Source organism: Sceloporus occidentalis, unplaced genomic scaffold, assembly GCF_023333645.1.
Source record: "Sceloporus occidentalis isolate IW3139 unplaced genomic scaffold, rSceOcc1.0.p SCAF_6, whole genome shotgun sequence".
NCBI lineage: Eukaryota > Metazoa > Chordata > Lepidosauria > Squamata > Phrynosomatidae > Sceloporus > Sceloporus occidentalis.
Genome location: NW_028316986.1, coordinates 23,219,523 through 23,242,533, shown reverse-complemented (window position 1 = coordinate 23,242,533; position 23,011 = coordinate 23,219,523). Strand labels below are relative to the sequence as shown.

General features: G+C 40.2%; 1 protein-coding gene across 6 annotated transcripts in view; it reads right to left on the bottom strand.

Moving 5' to 3' along the window:
• Positions 1-23,011, bottom strand: part of PPP2R5D (protein phosphatase 2 regulatory subunit B'delta) — a 73,242-nt gene that overhangs the window by 24,040 nt on the left and 26,191 nt on the right. For all 6 annotated transcript variants that reach the window (XR_016281676.1, XR_016281677.1, XM_089529089.1 and 3 more), the window contains exons 3-12: positions 20,505-20,739; positions 13,358-13,557; positions 12,578-12,688; positions 10,786-10,878; positions 8,569-8,699; positions 7,076-7,135; positions 6,674-6,782; positions 5,325-5,378; positions 1,883-2,053; positions 408-535 (exon numbers count right to left, since the gene is read on the bottom strand). Coding sequence is in view for 4 of the 6 variants with exons in the window: in XM_089529089.1 (XP_089385215.1) it covers positions 408-535; positions 1,883-2,053; positions 5,325-5,378; positions 6,674-6,782; positions 7,076-7,135; positions 8,569-8,699; positions 10,786-10,878; positions 12,578-12,688; positions 13,358-13,557; positions 20,505-20,739 (1,292 nt within the window). In the remaining 2 variants the exon portion in view is untranslated. The remainder of the gene's footprint in view (positions 1-407; positions 536-1,882; positions 2,054-5,324; positions 5,379-6,673; positions 6,783-7,075; positions 7,136-8,568; positions 8,700-10,785; positions 10,879-12,577; positions 12,689-13,357; positions 13,558-20,504; positions 20,740-23,011) is intronic.

The following is a 23,011-nucleotide window of genomic DNA, read 5'->3' as shown; positions in this document are numbered from 1 at the left end:
TCAAATCCTGTGAGGTTTGCAGATTACAGTCATGTGACTCCTCCTAGTCTGAATGGCAATGAAAAATTATTCATGGATGACTCCTTCTTATAGTCTGAAGTTCAGTGACATGACAGCAAAACTGGCGGTGAGTGTAAAGAGAGTAAAGTTGCCCATCCTCCAGACTGAGCAAGCAGTTAGAACAATAGCAACCCCTACTTTTTCTTCTGTATGTGCTTGCTTATTTCTAGCAATCATCACTGACACTCTTCTCTTTATCTCCATGCTAAATCTCCATGCTAAATATGTGTAGAAACTGGACTTGGCACTTCCACTGGCACAGCATCAACTTCCCACAACGGAAGAGCAAGCCAGTATTCTCTCATCTGTACTCACATTCCTGGCCAGCACATAGAGAAGTGACTTACTTGTTCCAATGACTTTTAGAATTCTTGTAGAGTGCTGGAAACATGATAGGGAGGATTTTGGCAGCATTGTCACTGATCAAACTCATGATGTATTCATTATTCCAGTAGTACAATGCCCTCTCTGCAACCTGTATAAATAGAAGACAAGAGATTTCTTGTAAAGAATAAGTGTGGATTTTCATTGTCACATGCTAAAAACTGTATATATTCACCCAATCAGATATCTAATCTGTTAGTGAAAGTGTGGGGAATTTGTGGCTCTTGAGATGCTATATGACTCCAACACCCATCAGCCTTACACAAAATGGCTTCTGCTTAGAGACTGTGAGTGTTGTAGTTCAGCAAACAGTATATGGAGGACCATTAGTTCACCAGCCCTTACCAATGCACAATCTAAGCATTAAAATAAATTCTGAAAGCACAAGATTCTCCCCCTTGTAGTAAGACTGTATGCCTCACCCCCATCTCTTGCAATAAAGGAACTACTCTCCAATTTTTGTGAAAGAAAATCACACACACCGTTGCAGTTTTTCATACAAAATTAATACTTTTTCTAATATAGATATCAATCTATTAAATCACTAAAGGTCAAATATGAAGCAGCTCCGGAAATTCTGACTCCTCCACTAAGATGTCTCAAAGTGAGGAGGAAGAGGAATACATTAAATTGATGATTTACAAATCTAATACTTATTTCCAGTTACTGCCAACCCCAACAAGGCTTACCTCAGCCCTTGCCTCATCCTAAAGCATAACGTAATGTTAGAAATGAATTTCTTATTGATCAAGAACATTGTCATCACTGCATCATTATTATTTTAGTCTTCCTCACTTCACCTTTCATTAGAGCTCCGCCCTTTTTAATGTGCACTTTAATGAAAGAGTTGTAGGGTTTCCAGCCAAAGCCAAATAGGGAAACTGGTTAAATTTCTGGCAATGAACCATCCTAGCAAACTACAATTTGCACTACAAAAGGAAATGAGGACATAATGGTGGGAAAGAGGGCAACATAGCATTCATTCTTGACCTGACAAGTCATGATTTATTGAACTGAAATAATGGTCTGTTACAGACTGCCAAAATAAAGCTGCTTCAGGTCTCTTTGGAGGTATGCTATTTAAATGATGCATGGGTCCTAAGAGTCCGGAGGTTGCACCAAAGCCACACTCCATTCCTAAGCACTGGAGTGCAGTTTTGGTGCAGCTTCCGGATTCTTAGGATGCATGCATCATTTAAACAGCATACCTCCAAAGAGACCCGAAGCAGCTTTATTTTGGCAGTCTGTAACAGGCCATTGTCACAGAACTTGGACATTATGTTGGATTATGAATTCCATAACTACAACTGCCTAACTACAACTTTTCACAGCCACACCTGACTCATTTTCCAAATGAATATCCTTGGAAATCTCAGAATTTCCCTCTGAATGTCAACTGAATACTAAATTGTTGCCTCATCTTGAGTTGTGAACCTACCTGGAAGTGTGGACTGGAGACACACTTGGCCAGCTGCCTGAATAGGGGCTCCATAACCTTCACAAACTCAGAAGGCTCAATGACATCCAGTATTTCTTCCAACTCATTCAGGAACATAACCTCCTTGGGACTATGTGTTTTCGGCCAAAACTTTAGCAAGCCCATAATTACCTACAACATAAAGAAAGCAGATTGAAAGTATTAGAGATAACAGCAACCACTTCTATTGGTGAATTTGTCTACAGTCTTTTAAATCTGAAAGAATCTTACAGAGCACTGCCAGTATGTATCTTGAGGAATAATGTATGCGGAAGATATACTTGCAGAATATCTCACATACATATGTACAGGAGAGGCCTTTTCTGAAAGAGGAAGTGAACAAGAAATGACTTCTGTTTGCTTCCTGTTCTTAAAAAAGACCTCTCCTGGATCTAAAAAGGCCCAGGGGGCCTCCCTATTTAGGACTCCCCCTCCACCGTTTTCTTCCACAGTTGTATATCCTTGCTATACTGCATCATTATTATTTTAGTCCCCCTTTTCTCCTGCTACTTTCTACATGTTCCACCCACTTTCCCCCACTCAACTAGTTTTAAGGAGCCATGGCAATGTAAAAAAAAAAATTAAAAAAAAATACACAATTAGAAAAAAAGGCAAAAAACTGTGATGTTACTCTGCATAATTAATGCACACATCCACTTTCTTGGGTAAAATATGTTTTCAGAGCAGAAATTATGACCAGCCCTAATTATATATTGAACTGGTAAGTGTGTTCAGACAGCAACACCAAACCAGGTTGTTGCACAAGATTGAGCAGGTGGTCGCTTCCGGCTCTCCCCACTTCTTCCCTTCACCATTTTCTTTAGACTATGGTTTAAGATCAAAAAATAAATATTGTTTCATTTCATCTAATGGGGAAAACTCTGATTTGTGCTTTCTTGCAAACCACTATTTACTTGTTAAAATCACAGAAGCTACTAACTGCTTTGCACTAAGGCAACAGAAATGAGAGGGAAAAGTACCCAAGCCTGAAATTAAATTTGCTCCTTCTTATAATTCCAGGCCATAATGTGATGTTGCATCTCAATGCCTCTTGTGCCTTTCACTGGAATGCAGAAAAAGAACTTGGAAAAGTTATTTTCTAGGACACCCCAAGATTCCTCCAGCCAGTGTGGCTACTTGCCACATTGGCTAGGGGCTTTTGGGAGTGGTGGTCCAATAACTAAATCCAACTGTTAGTTGCAACTAGAGCACACACCCCAAAGCAATACAAATGTGGTAAATATATAATTCCATTGGTTTAATACATTTACTTCAACTGGAACTAACAGCCCAATTTAGCTCCATCAAGAGCATTTTTTCCAAGGTCTGTTAAGGTGTGATCTACAATATGTACTGCCACAGAGTAATGAACGAAGTGTCTCATGAAAACATAGTAATTTCACTGAGAAAGCAAGAAACATACACTTTAACTGATTTAACCAGTAGATTAATCAACTACTGTACAATATTAAACTATGGAGCACACTTTTAATCAGCAAAAAGCCTGAAATTTGATATATATATTATTATTTTAAAGATTCGTTTGGTTCAGATGTCTGACTGTTAGCAAATGGTTTAAAGAAAGAATCTTTCAAACAATACTCACTGTACTGTTTTTTTTTTCCTCTAGCTTTTGTCAGATATCTCAAAAAGTCAGCTTATATTACCATTCTGGAAACAGATATAAATTTTACAAACAGATTGCCTAAACAATCTTAATCTGAGATATAGATAATTCTCTAAGTATTCTGCTACTACTTTGCATCCTCAGCATTTTTTCTGTATGTTTACTGTGGTACCATCACTCCACATTGTTTGGATGAGAGAATTGCTCTCATTTTTAAGTCTGATTTTGACATTAATATTGCCATAAAATATTTTCCCTTAAACAAACCTACTTAATAATGCAAATCCTACAATACATTTAGCATAAGCACCTTGAACAAAGGAATTTTTAGACACACATACTCCTCCAAAAACCCATTTACAGTCACTTGCTAACACTGTTATTCCAGTTTGGTTTTCACAAAGGCTGAATAACACACATATCTGAAGACAGTCTGCTGCATTAACTGAAGCATCTATTTATATTGACTTCTATGCTGTCTTCAGATCAGTCAGAAACACTCTGTGTTGTGCCAGCACTGACTGTCAGGTCACAAGTGTGAAGTTCAAACCAAAGGCCAGAATCTATTGGGAAACTTCCACTAATTGGAACTGCTCCCATCACAGGAAACAAGAAAGGCAGATCTCCTCTCTCTACTGAACCCAGTCATCCCCTAAACTCTCTCTGAAGGACAGGGAGACCCCCCCCCCGCAAGTTGGTTTCCAGGCATGCTAAGGACTGCAGGGAGGAGGGGAGAAGAAGAAAGTTCTGCAATGTCAGACCCTGTAATCAGCAATGTGAAGCCTTTGGGTTGGCCAGATCTCAATGAATCGTGAGAGCCTTGCCTTCTGCTTTTGTCTGGCTGTGATGTTTTCCTTTGGAAGGGGAACATTAAAATCCCACCTGCTCCTTGATGCCTGTATGCTTACACTGTAGGATTCAGTCCAGAAATGCTTTATTAATAGTTGCAGACCACAGAGGCTTTATGATATCACAGGCACTGCGCCAGTCTCTGTCCTTCAGCAACTCAAGACAAACAGTCCCTCCGGTAGCCATTCTCTTGATGTCCTACAATCCTTGGGCACTTAAATCCATCTTTATCACATAGTTGATTGCTTTCCCCCTTACAGAGGTTGGGAAATTCCTGCTCTGCAAAAAGTCCCTTTGTCTGTAGCCTGAAAAGAGGGGACAGAAGGCAGGCTACTACTGTTCTCTCCTGGCATCCTGAGGAGAATTGCTGGGTCTGCCACATTGGCTGAAATATCCAATTGTCAGCCAGGAGTAGTTTCTGGCTCGACAGTCACCAAGTGGGTTGCTGGACATGACCTCATCTCACCTGGCCAGTAAAACCAAGCTGACTGCCTCTGTTGGCTTCTCTCTGCTCAGTCATCTGGCCAGTTTTAAAAAGGCTACTTGTTGCTGCCCAGCTACTGTTGATTAGCCTGCTCAGACAGGCAGCCAGGTGAGCTACCTCCTGATTTCTCCAGCTTGGCTGGTCCAAATGGTTCCATCTCACCAGGCCAGAAGGCTTGCCATCCTTCCAGACTCCATGATCAAGGTCTATCCTGGTGAATCCCTTAGACTTGTTATACTAGCCAGGCCAACAGTACATCCTGCCTTCCGCTCTTCAGACACCAGCTCAAACCATCAACTCAGGTTTAATTCTGGATGGAGCCAACTCTGGCCCCACATTTCTGTACTACATACAGCTGAACAATAAGCATTTTACAATGCATCCAGAATTACAAACATTTTACAATGCATCCAGAATTACAAAGGCACAAAAGGAATACTTACCGGTTCAGTCAGACTGCTGTCTTTCTCCAAGAACTGCACAACGCAATATGCCAACTGTAGGAGGGTACAGTACAGTCAAGGATTTTAGGGACTATGAAAATAACACAGGCAGACAAGCAGCCTGTGTATGGCATTTAAGCATTTATAATAAGTCTTTTGTTACAATAATATTACAAATGGCAACTAAATTTACAGCGCTTTATAAATAAAAGATAATAATAATAATAATAATAATAATAATAATAACAACAACAACTAGCTGTATCTGAACTCACAATCCTATGTACATTTACTTGGCAATGAATTCTATCGCAGGGTTCATCTCTGTGTAAATAAGCACAAGATCACACTCTGCACACACAGAAATCCCTATATGAGTATAAAATATTTTTCTTTTTACAAAGCATGTTGGCTAGCATGCTTGACACTGCACAAAGAGAAATCCAACGCCTTCCTTCTGCCATGATCCACAACCCCCTCAAAACCCACCTGCCTCATGCTGTCCTGCCTAAAGAAGCCATTTAGTGGGAAATTCAGCATGATGGAGGAACATTTGACCATGTCCCTGTAGCCAAACACACAATGGTACAGGCATCTCCCAGGACCTTTCAAGGATCTTCCATAGATCCTGGAGGATGATATCGACATTGTGTGTATGGCTACAAGGACAGAGCCAAACCTCCTGATCTCCATTAAATGGCCACTGTTGGGTGGTCTCAGGATGAAGGAGGAGAGAGGGGGCATAGTTGAGCCTAATAGAACTTTACATCCCATCTCCTGATGCAGACTACCACCCATCTTATCAGGTCAACCTGCAAAAATGCATTTATTATGGAAAAATGCATATTCTAATAATGTAAAGTCAAATATTTGTGCAAACTTTTAAAAAATGCAAACTGGTTCAGAAACAGGACAAATTGAATTAAGAATTGGAAAAGTAAGAATCTGAGCAGAATGGCTATTACAAATGTGGCTGTACAGATTCTGCAGTTTCAAAAAACAGTTGTAAAACTGTTGCAGGATGAAATGGGCAGCAAGTGAGGGGGAAATGCCTTCATGTCTTCTTTGTAGGCCTCACAGAGGGATATGCCTGGCACCTGTGTCAACACAATATGGAACTAAGCAGGACTGTGGTTTGATCCAGTAGGACTCCTTTTATTTTTCTGATGTGCCCTCATTAGTTTTGTTGAGAACAGCTAATAGGTTAACAGAAAGATAAAGGTAGAGCTTGGAAAAAATAATTTCTGGACAAGTGGTCATTTTGGCTAGGATAAAAGCAAGAGAAGAGTCAGACAAATGCCTTTCATTGAGGGGCTACACATAGATTGTTAACAGAATTAACTTTTTACCTGGGGGTGGTAGACGCTCAGAGATTTCACTTTGTGTAATGGTAGCAAGACCCGGATAAGAAACATTTTGTGTTCTTCCTTCAAGGGCAAAGCAAATCCATTGATTATACTGAGGAAAACAGAGAGAATCATGAACATCCAGAACTCACATGCACACAAGTGTGCATGTACACAATGCTGTTCTCAAACCCCACCTTGCTGTTGCCACATCATCAGGATATCCTGCAGGAAACATCTGTAAAGCTCATGGGGGCTCACTTAAATAGTTCATAGCATGCTTTCTTGGGAATAACTCCTAGCAGTATTTAAAAAATGGAAACTGCATTTAATTGTTTGGGGAATAGCCACCTATCCCTGCCAAGAAGCTTCCAGCAGAATGGAAAGAGAAAGAAATACCCTTACCTCCCTAAAATTTCTAGCAGCTCTGCAATCCCATTGTGGTGCTCAGTTTCATAGATGAATCTAAAACAGAGAAGAGTTAGTGTCAAATACCAAAATTCAGCAACCATGAAGCTAATCTCCCAAGGACAAGGGCTACTAATTCAAAACTCTGAAAGCTTCCTTTTTATACTACAAGTCCCAGAATCCCTCAGATAGAATGACCACTGGCCATCATGTCTGGGAGATTAGATCCAAAAAGGGAACTATTTTGTAGTCCAAAAAAGAACATTTCCAAACTTCAGCTGATATGTATTCTATACATACTACATGTTCACATTTTGTTCCAGGAAAACCCAAGACACACACACACACAAATAATATTTCTGAGCATGAAATACTGAACCCAAGAGAAGGCTGTAAGGCTGGGTGTGAACAGGGGCCATAAACAGAACTATTGGGAGTAAGGGAATTGCATTGGACCTCAATACACTGCAGCTTAACAACTGGAAGAACTGCCTCTAATTCTTCTATTCAATACTGCTTACCTACAGCTAAGATTTGTCCAGGAAACATGAGAATATATGGTTGCTAAATTGATGCCTTACAAATGTTGCTTTTTCCCCATTTACTTCCAAAATTTACCCCTGCAAGTTGTTTTCACTCTGCTCATATCAGTGATTTCTCAAGAAAAGGACAAAAATCTAAGGAAAAAGACAACTATTTTCCCAATCTCAACTCCACTGAAAAGTGATGAGCAGGGAAATGATGTAAATTCATAGGGTTTGTTTGTTGTTGTTGTTGTTGTTGTAGTTTTGTAGGAGAATATTAAGATTACTCTACAGTACGAGGTGAGGCCACCAACTGTCTAGCTGAAGATTCTATATCTAAGTTTATTCTGCAAAATACACAATAAAGAAACTAAAGAAGCAAAGTGACTCCACTACAGACTGAATTTTGTTGATTTTTTGTAAATGCCACACACTTTAAGATCACATCCCACAATTCTGCTAAATCAAGAGTGGCATGTGAAGTCTGGTATTTTTTTGAGGCCACTGTCACTTTGCCAAAAAAGTGGCACTGATAAAATTCAGCAACACAAACACAGAGACACACACACACACAGAGCCCTTATTGCATTCTTTTCTGTTGTGGAAAGAGATACTCTGGGCAACACGAACTGCCACGCTATAGTACAGAAAGGCACTCTGTATCCTCAGGCAACAGAGAGCTGTCAAATTTGTTCTTAAATCTTTGCGACAACTACAGCAGCTCTAACAACCTCAGTGGCAATGATTTGGCTACCAGTGCAGTGCGAGGGATCCAATTTACCTCTCTATCTCCAGGAAGCTGCCCACCCCTACCCAAGGTCATTCGTCTGAAGACATCTAATGTAGGGAGTTAAAGGGCTAAACAGGACTCAGAATAAATCTAATCTAACCCTGTAAATCAGGACAAAATTCTCCATAAGCAAATGCTACAGAGAGATGGAAAATTATCAGCCAGCCAATAGTTACCTGTAAAATATATTGTTGATCTGCCGTCGTATATATGCTCGGAGGCCCAAGAACTTCCCATAAATCCTATGCAAAATGGTTTTCAGAAAGTCCCGTTCTCTGGGATCTTCACTGTCAAACAGGTCCAGCAGCTGTGGAAGAATGATTTAATCATCCCCTGCACCATGAGGACCAACACACAAAGAATAAACACAGATAGCCGTGCTTTTCACACTTCATTCTGCATCTCATCTCTAAACTACATAGAATCATAGAGTTGGAAGAGACCACAAGAGCCATCCTGTCCAACCCCCTGCCATGCAGGAAACCACAATCAAAGCATACCCGACAGACATCCATCCAGCCTCTGTTTAAAGACCTCCAAGGAAGGAGACTCCACTACACTCCGAGGGAGTGTGTTCCACTTTTGAACAGCCCTTACTGTCAGGAAATTCCTCCTAATGTTGAAGTGGAATCTCTTTTCCTGCAGTTTGCATCCATTGCTCCAGGTTCTGTTCTCTGGAGCAGCAGAAAACAAGCTTGTTCCCTCCTCAATATGACATCCCTTCAAATATTTAAACAGTGCTATCGCATCACCTCTTAATCGTCTCTTCTCCAGGCTAAACATCTCCAGCTCCCTGAGACTTTCCTCATAGGGAATGTTTTTCAGACCCTTCACCATTTTAGTCACCCTCCTATAGACACACTCCAGTTTCTCAACATCCTTTTTAAATTGTGGTGCCCAGAAATGGACACAATATTCCAGGATCTGACCAGAGCAGAACAGAGCGGCACTATTACTTCCCTTGAGCTAGACGCTATACTTCTATTGATGCAGCCTAAAATCGCATTGGCCTTGTTAGCTGCTGCATCACACTGTTGACTCAAGTTCAATTTGCGGTCTACTTGGACTCCTAGATCCCTTTCACATGTAGTCTCGTTCAGCCAGGTGTCACCCATCCTATATCTGTGCATTTCATTTTCCCGCCTAAGTGCAGTACCTTACATTTCTCTGTGTTAAAATTCATTTTGTTAGCTTTGGCCCAGCTTTTTAATCTATTAAGGTCATTTTGAATTTTGATCCTGTCCTCTGCGGTATTAGCTACTTCTCCTAATTTGGTGTCATCTGCAAATTTGATAAGTATGCCTCCAATTCTGTCATCCAAGTCATTGATAAAGATGTTGAATAGCACAGGGCCCAGAACAGAGCCCTGTGGGACCCCACTGGTCACTTTTCTCCGGGATGAAAAGGAGCCATTGTTGAGCACCCTTTGGGTTCGGCCAGTCAACCAGTTACAAATCCACGTGACAGCTACGTTGTCTAGCCCACATTTCATTAGCTTGTTTGCAAGAATGTCATGGGAAACCTTGTCAAAGGCCTTACTGAAATCAAGATATTCCCTTCATCTACCAAGCTAGTAATTTTGTCAAAAAAAGAGATTAGATTTTTCTGGCATGACTTGTTTCTCTGAAACCCATGTTGACTTTTTGTGGGTCTTCTCTAATTAGAACTACGAATTAGATTTAGACCAGACGATGTTCTGAAGCAACTTTACACTAGAGGCACTGATCAAACCAAAAACACCTATTGTAACCCACACGCAGCAATATTTTGTCTCTTACATCTGACTTACATTCATCAGCATCTCAGACAACATTTGTTTTTTAAAATATATTCTTCATAGAACTACACATTCATATGACGTTACACAACTCACTGTCACTTCCTGTAAAGAAACCATATTAAATCTAGAATTTATCAAAGATATAAAATCCAATCATTAAACATGGTAAATGTAATGCTTATGTATAATCCAGTGAAAATGAAGAAAGTGGTAAAAAAAGCCAAGAAGATGTGATGCACATGAACCTTTGGAGAACCAATATTGCTAAAATGAATATATAATCAGTTAACCACCAAAGACACAATCAGATGTGTATGCTTCCTTGAGATAATTGTTTTTCACCCCGCCAACTCTTCCAGCTTCTCTAGAGACCTTTCAGACTACTTTTCTACATCCACTCATCAAGACTATCTCTACTTTCAACTCAGGTGCAAAGTGAAGTGGGACTAAAAGCAAACTTTTACGAGTATCCTTTATGGACTACAACTTCCAGAACTCTCCAGGACATGGGAAAAGGTCATGCTGGCTGGTGATTCTGGGAGTTTTAGTCAAAACAGGAAGCTGTTCAGAGCTGTCTAAAAACACGGTGGAAAGAAACTGTAAAACTACTTACTGACAGTACAAACTTCTGGTCAATATATTTCTTGGCTATGTTTGGTTGGAAGTCTGGTGATTCCAGGAACCTCAAAAAGAATTCATATACCAGCTAAGAAGATTGTGGAGACAAAGAGAAAGAGAAGGATTATTTACAAGCCGATCGTAAGGTATTTCTAGCCTATTCTTTCCTGCTTCGACATCAGTTCCTAACTATTTCTAAGGCCAATGTGTTTCAACAAACAGAAAGTGAAAAAAGTGAGATATAACAGGTAATTAAATTACCAATATAATTAAAATAACATAAAATATATCCATTATAAAGGCAAGAAATAAATCATACAGCATACTATTAAAACCTATTTCTTTATCAACAGTGCCCCAAAGCCTGTCAGAATAAAATGCTTTTCACCTGTCAATGGAAGGATAACAAGCTGAGAGCCAGTATGAGCAGCCCTAGGAAAGGAGTTGGGAGTTAACACTGGATTCAGATACTGATAGATTTTTAATGGATCAAACACACATTTAACTAGATGAACATGCTGGGCACCTGAAAAACATCTGGAAGCGAAAAGGCCTGCCTCAAGGATGGGAAGTTTATATAATGAGTAGCTTACATCATAAATTTGAAAATAGTTCCTGGAAAGCCAAAAGGAATAGTTTTTATAACTATACAACTTTAGAGTGACAGGTCTTCAAAATATAAAGGAGGTGATGAAATGGGAGACAAGACAGAATGAGGATAAGATCATCACTATTGTGTGAAAAAAAATTAAGGGAAAAAAGGATATATGTAGTATCAGAGAGATACAACGCATTGGAAAGACAAACTGAAAAGATATCTCCAGAGAAAGTTTTTATACTTTTCTCAGCCAGTGAAAGAACAGATATATCACAAGAACTTTGTGAAAGAAAACAGTGGAAATGTAGACAATTAATCTCAGTAAGGTCCTAATTCAGTGATTAAAGGCCTACATTATCACTGTGGTTGGAGCAGTAATTACATGCCAACACAAACTGACTGAAAGTCCCACACAATGCATTTTTATTGCAAAGTACACATTTGGAGAGATTGGCTTCCTAGCAACTGAGCACCGGTCAAGTGGGGTGCCTCAGAGTAAGTCATCTCCAAGAGTTGGGAAAGTTACTTTCTGGGAGCCCAGAATCCCCAGCCAGAATAGCCAATAGCTATTTTGTAACTTCTATCCCAAAAAGTCACTTTCTCAACTTCTGGTGATCCTCAGAAAGTGTTCCTAGCCTTGTTCACTTAGCATTATAGGAAATCTAAAAAAAAAAAGTCAGTAAAATATACTATATGAAATTTATACTTAGAAAGATCAGCGTATACTGATCTTTTCGATTGGCTGTGATTTTTTTCTCTTTCACATGTAGACAGTTCATTTATTTATCTTTATCTCAAATGAGCTCACAATAATCTACATTTTTTTCTTTCCACATTAATCCTCATACAAACCCTGTGTAGCAGATGGGCTAAGAAAGATCACCCAGTGGGCTTCACCACTAAATGATGATTTGAACCCAACTTTCCCTACTCCTAAGCCAATATTCTTATCACTGCCCCACACCAGCAAAACTGGACATTGTTTGCTCTCTACTGACCTAAAAAAGAGACTAGTTGGGACCAGATCTAATGAAGTCATATGATGCGGCAACTTAGTAAAGCAAAAGAAAAAGCTCCAGTCTGTACCTGAATGGGTGAGAGCCTGAGAATCTGATCTACACTGCCTTGAGCATCAGCACTGGAGGAAAAGTGACATATAAATGCAATAAAATTAATTTTAATTTGTTACCTGGAGGTGTGGCCAAGCAGCTTCTAGTGTAGGTTCATCTTCCTCAGGATCAAATTCTGCTCCCGTTGGGTTGGATGATGGGGGAAGTGTCCGGAAGAGATTCACTGAAAACTGACAGATGCAGTATTCTAGAGAGGTTTTGTTAGCTTGCTTTCATGGCTTGATCTAGTTCTTCCTTATTAAAAGACCACTAACATACTTTAAGTTTTCTCACAAATTCCTCCAACCCACCAACCACTGGAAAGCCAAAAAGTAACAAACATCCAGCAAAACCCTAATATAAAACCCTAATAGATCTGACAAAATCTAGATTTCTATAGGCTATAATGAGATTTGGAAAGCTTTCTGATACTGAATAGGATCATTGGTTTACCTACCACTGTCTGGCAGTGGCTCTCTCCAGGATTTCAGGCAAGAATCTTTCTTATCCCTACCTGGAGATACCAGGGATTGAACCTTGAACCATCTGCATGCAAAGCAAGTGCTCTGCCACTGAGCTACAGCAATGACAAACATCCTCCATCCATTCTATATTCTATGCACAGTTTTATACCCACCTCTCAAGCTATTACCTGTCACTTTCAGCCTGTCAGCAAGTGATGAACGCTGTCACTCCGGCTGACATTTACCCAAGATGCTGACTCTCTCCAGCTACCCAATTACATTCCAACCCCCAACTGAGCTACTTCTAAGGGAGGCTCTGAATGCACATTTCTCCTGATTCACTGCTTCTGAGAAGTGCTGCCTGGAGCCACACCTGGAAAAACAGGTCAGTCTTACCATGATAACAGCTTCAGGGTAAATGGCCTCTGTGACAACATCCCGATTATGTGTGATGTACTCCACCATTTCATTGAGACCTGCTCGCTTCACTTCTTTGAACTTCAAGTCACTGAGTGGGTCTGTGACAAAGTCAAAGAGGACGCAGCATTGTCGCAACTTCTGAATGAAGAGCTCTTCCCGTTCGTGAGGAGGCGCATCTGACAGAAGAGGACAAAAGGCAAAAGAGGGGTCATCTCTCTTGTACCAAAAAGCTCTTGCCATCATCCTCATACTTCCTTTTCCCAATATTGTACTGAAAGCATCTTACAAAGATCAAAACAAGTACAATTAAAAACATTTAGAAACTCAAAATGCTTAAAAAGATACTGTTACAAAACAATTAAAGAATAGAATCCAATAAAAACTTTAAATTAAATCTACTAAAAGACAATACATTAAAATCAGCACAACAGCACACCATTCAAACACTTTGCAGTTCTTTCCATTCCTTAAAGGACTGTAGGAAAATTTTCACTTGCTAACAGAAACACAACAAAGTAACTGCAAGTTTTGAAGTCAACAATACTGGACTAGATAGGCTGAGGATCTGGCCTATGTTCCTATGATAACAAAGCAGCTGTTCTGATGTTGCTGTCCATCACATTTTTTACTTATGCAGTACGCAAAGGGATCTTGTAGCACCTTTGAGACTAACTGAAAGGAAAAAGTTGGTAGCATGAGCTTTTGTAGACTTAAGTTTACTTTCTCAGATGAATGTTTTGAATGAAGAATCCAGACTCAGACCTACATAAGCCATTTGTCTATGAGAATGTCAATTCAACTTCAAAACCTTGTGGGTATGAAGATGACATGCTCTCAGATCTTTAGGGAAGGCCCTTCTCTTGGTCCTATCATTTTTTTCATCTATCATGTTGTAATCCACTTTGATTCCTCTGAGAAAAAGCAGAATATAAATAAATCATATTATGATTATTTTTCACATTTATTCGTTGGGAGTACAATAAGAGCTTTCTTGAGGGCTGCACCAGGGCTTTGGCTCTTCCTTCCTAGTTACTTTCCGGACTATAGCTCCCAGAATCCCCCAGCTAACATGGGTAGTGGTCCTGCTGGCTGTAGAGTCTGGGAGCTGTAATCCAAAAATATTTAGGCCCCCCCGCCCCCGCCCCCGCCCCCGCCCCCGCCCCACTGTTGTCAATCTAAATAGCAGGGTCAGTTTTACAAACAGGATTTTTCTCCAGAATATCAGGTAGGATGCAATCCTGGCTGAAGATGTCAGGTATGAACCTATGACCTCTGCATTCAAAGCATGAGCTTTACATCTGACCTACAGTCCTTATATCACTTGCTCTTCTTGCTACTTTCTCCTTGCAGGGCAATATAGTCCCTTCTGCTTTGCAAAACCTCAGCTGAGAGCTAGATTCTGCTCTGGAAAATCTCAGCTGAGAGCTGGTGTTTCAAGTAAAGAGAATGAACTGTGAATCAAGGCATTCCTAGTTCATTTCATTCATGAACCACTGGGGAATACCAGAGGCCAGCTATTCACTCTCAAGATGTGACCCTCCATATTCTTAAATATGGGAGTATAACTTTTACTAGCCTACCTTATGAGGCCGTTATTGCAAATTGTTGTTGTGTGCCTTCAAATCGTTTCAGACTTATGGTGACCCAAAGGCAAAGCAATCATGGGGTTTTCTTGAACAGACTTGGGGGGGTCGCCTTTGCCTCCATCTCAGGCTGAGAGAGTGTGACTTGCCCAAGGCCACACAGTGGGGCTTCCATGGCTGAGCAGGGATTCAAACTCTGGTCTCCCAGTGTCCTGGTTCAACACTCAGACCACTACACTACACTGGGTCTCGTGCAAATACAAATATAAAATATGTGTAGTAGTACTTTGACTATAACAAAAAACGTAAAGAATTATGGATATAATAAAAATAATCTATCAGAAGCATACTGCTCATCAACAGAACTGTCTTGTTGGATCAGACCAAAGGTCTATTATCAATGTGGTAAGCCTTTGGCTCACCATGTTTTAAATTTGGATTGATTACTTTAATATGTATTTGTCTTATTTGCACTTGAGCAAATAATAATAATAAATAAAACTTTTGTTTGTATACCGCTTTTCCTCCTAATCAAAGCGGTTCACACTGTGCAAGCTATGTGACACATGTCACAATACAAAGCAATACACTATAACAACAATTACATCAACAGTTACATCAACAATTTCACACAATTCAATAAAAGTCTAAAACCATCTACAGAACAATTAAAAACTATCAGTTGTGGTTGGACATCCTGATCTTAATTAGGGTTACTATCTTTAAAGAGAATCAGGAGAGTATGCTATCTGAAAAAGATGAGTTGTTGCTAATTTTACCCTGGGGTATTCAAGTAGGTATTTCTCCGTTGTTCTGAGGGTGCGGGGCGGATTATGTAGGGAGAGGCGCTCCCTCAAGTAACTCGGGCCCAAGCCATGTAGGGCTTTATAGGTAACAACCAACACTTTGTATTGCGCCCGGAAGCTAATAGGCAGCCAGTGGAGAGATTTTAATATAGGTGTTATATGGTCTGATCTTGAAGTACCTGTGACCAATCTGGCTGCAGCGTTCTGGACTAGCTGAAGCTTCCAAACCTGGTACAAAGGTAGCCCCATGTAGAGCGCATTACAGAAATCCAAGCGAGAGGTTACCAGTGCATGTACTACAGTTTCAAGGTCCTTTCGGTCCAGACAGGGACACAGTTGGTGTATCAGCCGAAAGTAGTACCAAGCACTCTTGGCCATCGCATCTACTTGAGATGATAACTGTAGAAATGAGTCCAGGAGTACTCCCAGACTGCAAACTTTATCCTTTAGGGGAAGCATAACCTCGTTAAGGATAGGGTGACAAATTTCCTTATCTGGACTTTGGGTGCCTATCACGAGTACCTCCGTTTTCTCTGGATTCAGCTTGAGTTTGTTTTCCCTCATCCAGCCCATTACTGACTCCAGGCAGGCATCCAGAGGGGAGGTGCCATCCTTAGTTACTGTATCAGTCGGAGACACAGAGAGATAGAGATTATTATTATACTGCTACTGCCTGCCCTCTAGCTTTTAACGTCCACAACTCCTTAACATTGGCAATACTGGATGAAGGCGATTCGAGCTATAGACCAAAATATTTGGATAGCCAGACAGATTTCTCACCTCTAGTCTGTCACACTTTATCCAGTTTAAAAAGAATCTAGCACAGTGATTCCCAACCTTCCTAATGCCGCGACCCTTTAATACAGTTCCTCATGTTGTGGTGACCCAAACTCATGAAATTATTTTTGTTGCTACTTCATAACTGTAATTAAATAGGTGTTTTCCAATGGTCTTAGGCGACCCCCATGAAAGGGTCATTGGACCCCCAAGGGGTCCCGACCCACTGGCTGGGAACCACTGATCTAGCAGGAAGGCTCTGCACGCCAGGTTCTGTCACCTCCATTGGATGGATTAGGTCCATGAACCAGACATCCTCACATTCCTGCTTTATCTAGTTCAAGATTTTTTTCAACAGCAACCAGAAAAACAGCCTTCTCTGCCATGTAAACCTGTCTCTATTGAACAAGCTACCCTACTCTCTCTCAATGCTTTATCCTTCATATTCAATCAACAGAGCTATTTTTTGAATCCTACCAAGTAACTGGACCTACTGAAATTGTATCTCAGATGCAACTGAAAATAGAATTGAGGCATTTAGGCTGCACCTGCACTGCAGAAATAATCCAATTTGAAACTGCCATGGCCCAATGCCATAGAACTCTGAAAACTATAGTTTGTTGTTGCACCAAAGCTCCCTGACAGAGAAAGCTAAATATCTCACAAAACTACATTTCCCAGAATTCCATAGTATTGAGCTATGTTACAGTGGTGTCAAACCAGATTCTTTATGTTAGGGATGATGGGAGTTGCAGCTCTTCTCCTGGCTTTCACTCTCACCCCCTGGTTAGCGGAAGAACAATCAGCTTGACCAGTAGCTCTGAGAATTGGCTGAAGATGTCTTCTAATCTTCTCTGGAATCTGCTGGTTCTTGTTCTGCTCTCAAGACACCAGTCAACACAGTAGTCTTCTTTAAAGATTTACTTTTATTCTAATATATACACTATGCACAAAACAATTCACTACTCACAAAACCCACACTACTATACTCCTCAATACCCACAAAAAGTATTGCCATACATTGTTGCTTATATAGACATTTGTCTCTCTATTCATTATACAGTTGCCACCTCCTGGGCGTGTACATACATTATGATTGACATACAATACTTGGCTCAATCTTTACCTCACATTGCATCATACATTACTGTCCACTCAATGACTTTCAGGTGATATCAATTTGCACCTTTTCACTTTGTCCTTGCCACATATGTCCTTGGCTTTTAGGACCTTCTAATTACATTATATGCAACACCTATGTGACATTTCAATTGCTTTTGCTGTGTCATGTTACTTTCAAATACATCCATATACATATTATATTTCTTGTGACTATATATCCCATGTGGCTTTTTCCTGACACTTTATGCAGTGTACATGCAGCTTTAGTTCCTCTAAATATTTTGAGCACATGGTCTTGTGCTACTCCCCTTTTTTTCTGTCTCACATTTTGCTCATACAAACATGCATACGAAAATACATACAGCAAACTCAAAATGTAGGTCAAGATACTGGATGGTGTTCAAGCCCACTGCACACTTTGAGAGGCAGACGGTGCTTGGATGCTTGGTAAGGAGAGTAGGAAGAGAAGATTTGGGCAAAGCTAACTTAGACCAGCGATGGGAAAACAAAAACAAAAAACTTTTTTTGTTTAAACCACTTTTTTTCATTAATGTTTTAATGGTGAAAAAATTGAATCCTGTTGATTACAGTAATACTATGAAACAATATTTGTTATTAGAAAGCTATAGTGCCACTATATTCTGCTCTGGTCAGGCCCCACCTGGAATATTGTGTCCAGTTCTGGGCACCACAATTCAAAAAGGACATTGAGAAACTGGAGCGTGTCCAAAGGAGGGTGACTAAAATGGTGAAAGGTCTGGAAACCATGCCCTACGAGGAACGACATAGGGAGCTGGGGATGTTTAGCCTGGAGAAGAGAAGATTAAGAGGTGATATGATAGCCCTGTTCAAATATTTGAAGGGATGTCATATTGAGGAGGGAGCAAGCTTGTTTTCTGCTGCTCCAGAGACTAGGACCCGAAGCAATGGATGCAAACTGCAGGAAAAGAGATTCCACCTCAACATTAGGAGGAACTTCCTGACAGTAAGGGCTGTTCGACAGTGGAACAAACTCCCTCGGAGTGTAGTGGAGTCTCCTTCTTTGGAGGTCTTCAAGCAGAGGCTGGATGGCCATCTGTCGGGGATGCTTTGATTGTGATTTCCTGCATGGCAGGGGGGTTGGACTGGATGGCCCCTGTGGTCTCTTCCAACTCTATGATTCTATGATTCTAACCATGTTTTAATGCTTTCTAACAGTAACAATCCAAAGTTATTAGATTTTGATAAGATTTACATCTTTCAACAAAACCTTGGAAATTACATTGACTAGTTGGTAGCCTATATATAGTTCTTTTAAAGTAGGTTGTTTTGGATGCATCTATGTTAATTGAAGGATTTGTTGCTGAATGGCATTTCTTGCACTATAAAATAAAGTTATTAAAAAGAAGCAACTGACACTGGATACTGGTCTAACAATGAGCAATTGACAATAAATGGTTAAAGTTAAAATGTTTAAATTCAAACAGTCATTGTTGTTCCTGTTGGAAAATAGTAACAATAGCCAGACTTTTAAAAATATGAATAATCAATTTTAAAATACAGAAGTGTTTTGTTGTATAAATCACTCAATTTAAACCAGCCAATGCTGATATAAACAATTCATTTTAGGTGCAAAATTAACCAGCTTCCACAGATGAACTACTTTGGTTCTTTGTAAATATAGGCAGACACCACTACTACATGCTCTGGGGTTTGTTTGTTTTTTCAGTCTGAAGACAATGTACAGTCCACAGAACCAGGGAAAATCTGGATGTTCAATTTATATCACGGATATACTAGATTAACTCCATGGCAGAGAAACAATACATTCTAATCATCTTAAGAAAGACAGTCCCATATAACATCACCAACATTACAGATCTTATGATCTCTGGATAAACACAAGTAACCCACAGGTTGCAACAGAACATTCACACACCACCAAGTAATCTATTAGCTACTTACTCTACCACAACCTGTACATTTACACCTATTAATGAGGTTCATTTGTTCAATCAAGCATAGCAGCCTTTCTTCCAGCTGGAAACAGAGTAACCCCAAATGTAAGAGCATGTCTGAGCATCCCAATGAAAGAGAGCACAGGGTGTAAGGTTCTAAGGAAAGCTGCATTACATCATTTGCAGAACTTAATTCTGATGGTGAATACTGGCATAATTTATTCTGAATGTGAATCTGGGGCTTCTTTGGCACAGACTCCATAATAAAACAGTAAAAGGGTTAATTGTCCTGCTTGCAGCTTTCTACAAGGACAGATAATTACAATGGTAGTCTTTTCTTCCAAAAGACAGCTCACTGAAAATCTTAAAGACAGTAAAGCATGATGCCTCCCAATAGTTAGGAGTTGCTTTCCTTTCAGCACTGCAATTACTTCTTGAGTCAGCATGACTCACTGCTCAATCAATCCTGTCCTTACCTGCATAAACCTTCCCATGCAGCACACAGATGAACTAGCCACTGTTTGCTAGCTCAAAGGCTCCCAGATTCATTTATTTATTTTTAATCCACCCCATGAAAGAAGTTATCTGCAAAGAGTACCAAACATACTCCTTTTTAAAGTACAAAACGAACAGTAAACAGAAATAGCACACAATAAAATGAAGATAAAACCATCAGCAAAAATAATTTTGGAAAAAAACACAAAGGAAGATAGAAGCAACAGCAAAGAAACATAAATAATTCTTGAACTACCTGAGAGAAAGAAAAGCACCAAAGGCACCAAGAAGACCATAATGATTCTCTAAGAGAGCTTCCCAGACAGTGGGCCACCAGTGAAAAGGCCCTTTCTTCCTACAGTCACACCTCACTTGGTAATGAAAATGTGGCTGCCATTCTCACCTTTAAGGGCAGGGAGTTTCTGAAGCTCCCGGTTTTTACTCAAGTTGAAACGAGAGGAGCTCTGCCGTCGCTCCTTCTTTACAATCTGGGGTCCCCCTGAATATTTGATTTTATTCAGCTGTGTTGGTGGAGGGGTGCTGTTGCTGGGACGCTTATTTGAGGTCTGTTGTTGTTGCTGCTGCTGCTGCTGTTGTTGCTGCTGCTGTTGTTGTTGCTGCTGCTGTTGTTGCTGGACCTAAAGAGGGGAAAAACAACAAAAATAAATCACTTCTGTGTGAATTCAGATTGGGTTTTATTATCAATTAAAAACAACAACTGCAACTCTGATTTTAAAAATGCTGCATGGGTATCTTTGGCACTCTAAACTAGGGATGGATTTAAGGGCAGAGCACCATCTACAGTAAATCTAGGTGATCTGAATCCAATCAGTAAGAGTTTCTAGTTTCCAATAAATTAACAATATGGGCGACATAATTGTTTCCTTCCTAATTTAGGTTAACTTAATGCTGGGTAACTGATAACTGGGAGACAGAAAGCCTTGTTGATCAACAAGAGAGCAACCAGCAAATCCAGATCTACCTTCTGCCTACCCCTGTTCTAATAAACCCCCGTTTAATGCCTCATTTTGAACCAGAAAAATAGGGCTTCCACCTCAGGGATATTCAAAACTACATTCTGATGCTGATGTAATATCCTGGACCATTCAGAATTCAGTACATTGTTATTGTTAACATCCTTCAAGTCAACCCCAACTCATGGTGATTCTGAGGAAGAGACATCTCCAGTCCCCCCTATGCTCTACTATTTTGCTTAGGTCCTGCAGATTCAGGCCCATGACCTCCCTGATTGAATCTAGTCATCTGGTGTGCAGTCTTCCTCTTTTTCTGCTACCTTGTTTCTTCCCTAGCATTATTGTCTTGTCTAATCAGTCATGTCTTTTCATGATGTGGCCAAAACATAACAGCCTCAATTTCATCATCTTGGCTTCCAGGGAGATTTCAAGCTTGGATCTCTTGTTGGATATATTTGTTTGTCTTTTTGGTTGTTCACGGTATCCTCAACGCTCTTCTCCAGCACTACATCTCAAATTAATTTATTTTCTTATCGGCTTCTTCACTGTCCAGCTCTCACATCTATACATGGTGATGGCTTGGACAATTCTAACTTGGGTGCTCAGTTGTATATCTTTACATTTTAGGATTCTATCAAGTTCTTTCATGGCTGCCCTTCCCATTAATAGTCTTCTTCTGATTTCTTGACTGTAGTCTCCGTTCTGACTGATATTTGATCCAATGTATGGGAAATCTTTAACTATTTTTATTACCTCATTATCTAGGTTGAATTTGTGTATATCGTCTGTGTCCATTATTTTTGTTATTTTCCTATTCCACTGTAAGCCCACCTTTGCACTTTCTTCCTTGACCTTCCTTAGTAATTGTTCCAAGTCTGTGATGTTTTATGCTAGTAGTATGCTGTCATCCACATATCTTGACATCCCTTACTCCTATCTTCATTCCTTCTTCTGAGGCTAAACCTGCTCTTTGTATGATATTTTCTACATACAAGCCAAACAAGTAGGGAGGTAAGGTGCAGTCTCTCCTGACTCCTGTGCAAATTGGAAACAATTTTGTTTCCCCATATTCTGTTCTACCAGCAGTCTCTTGTCCTAGGTATAGATTGCTAATCAGGACTATCAAATGTAGTGGCACTTCAATGTCTTTAGGTGTATTCCATAGCTTTTCTTGGTCTATGTGGTCTAAGGCTTTGCTATAGTCTATAAAACTCCTCATGATTTTCTTTTGGAATTCTTTGGTGCACTCCATTAACCATTGCATGTTTGCAATGTGGTATATACAACTTCTTAGTTTGGATAAAAAGGAACATGATGCTAGAGGTTTCCTGGTTTGACATCCTTCACTGAGAAGAGAAGGAAGAAGTTCTTATAAGGATTAGATTGTACAGAAACAGTTCAAAGAAAAGAGGAGAGAAAAAAAGCTTTGATGAAACCACACTAGACAATTACAGCATTTGGATAACACTTTAACTCCCATGGTTTCATCCTATAGAATCCTGGGATTTGTAGGGCCCGAACAGACAGGCCAAAATAAAGCTGCTTCGGGTCACTTTGGAGGTATGCTGTTTAAATGTTGCATGTGTCCTGAGAGTCCAGAAGCCGTGCCAAAGCCACACTCCAATCCTAAGGACTGGAGCGCAGCTTTGGCACAGCTTTTGGCCCCTTAAGATGTGTGTGTCATTTAAACAGCATACCTCCAAAGTGACCCAAAGCAGCTTTATTTTGGCCTGTCTGTTCGGGCCCGTAGTTTGGTTAGTTGGGTGTCTAAATTACCTACTGGCACCAGATTCTCTCTCAGTCTGAAAGCTAAGCAGCGTCAGCCCTGGTTAGTACTTGCATGGCAGACCACCAATGAATACCAGGTGCTGTAGGCTCTATTTCAGAGGAAGGAACTGGCAAAACCACCTCTAAGGATTCCTTGCCTAAGAAAGCC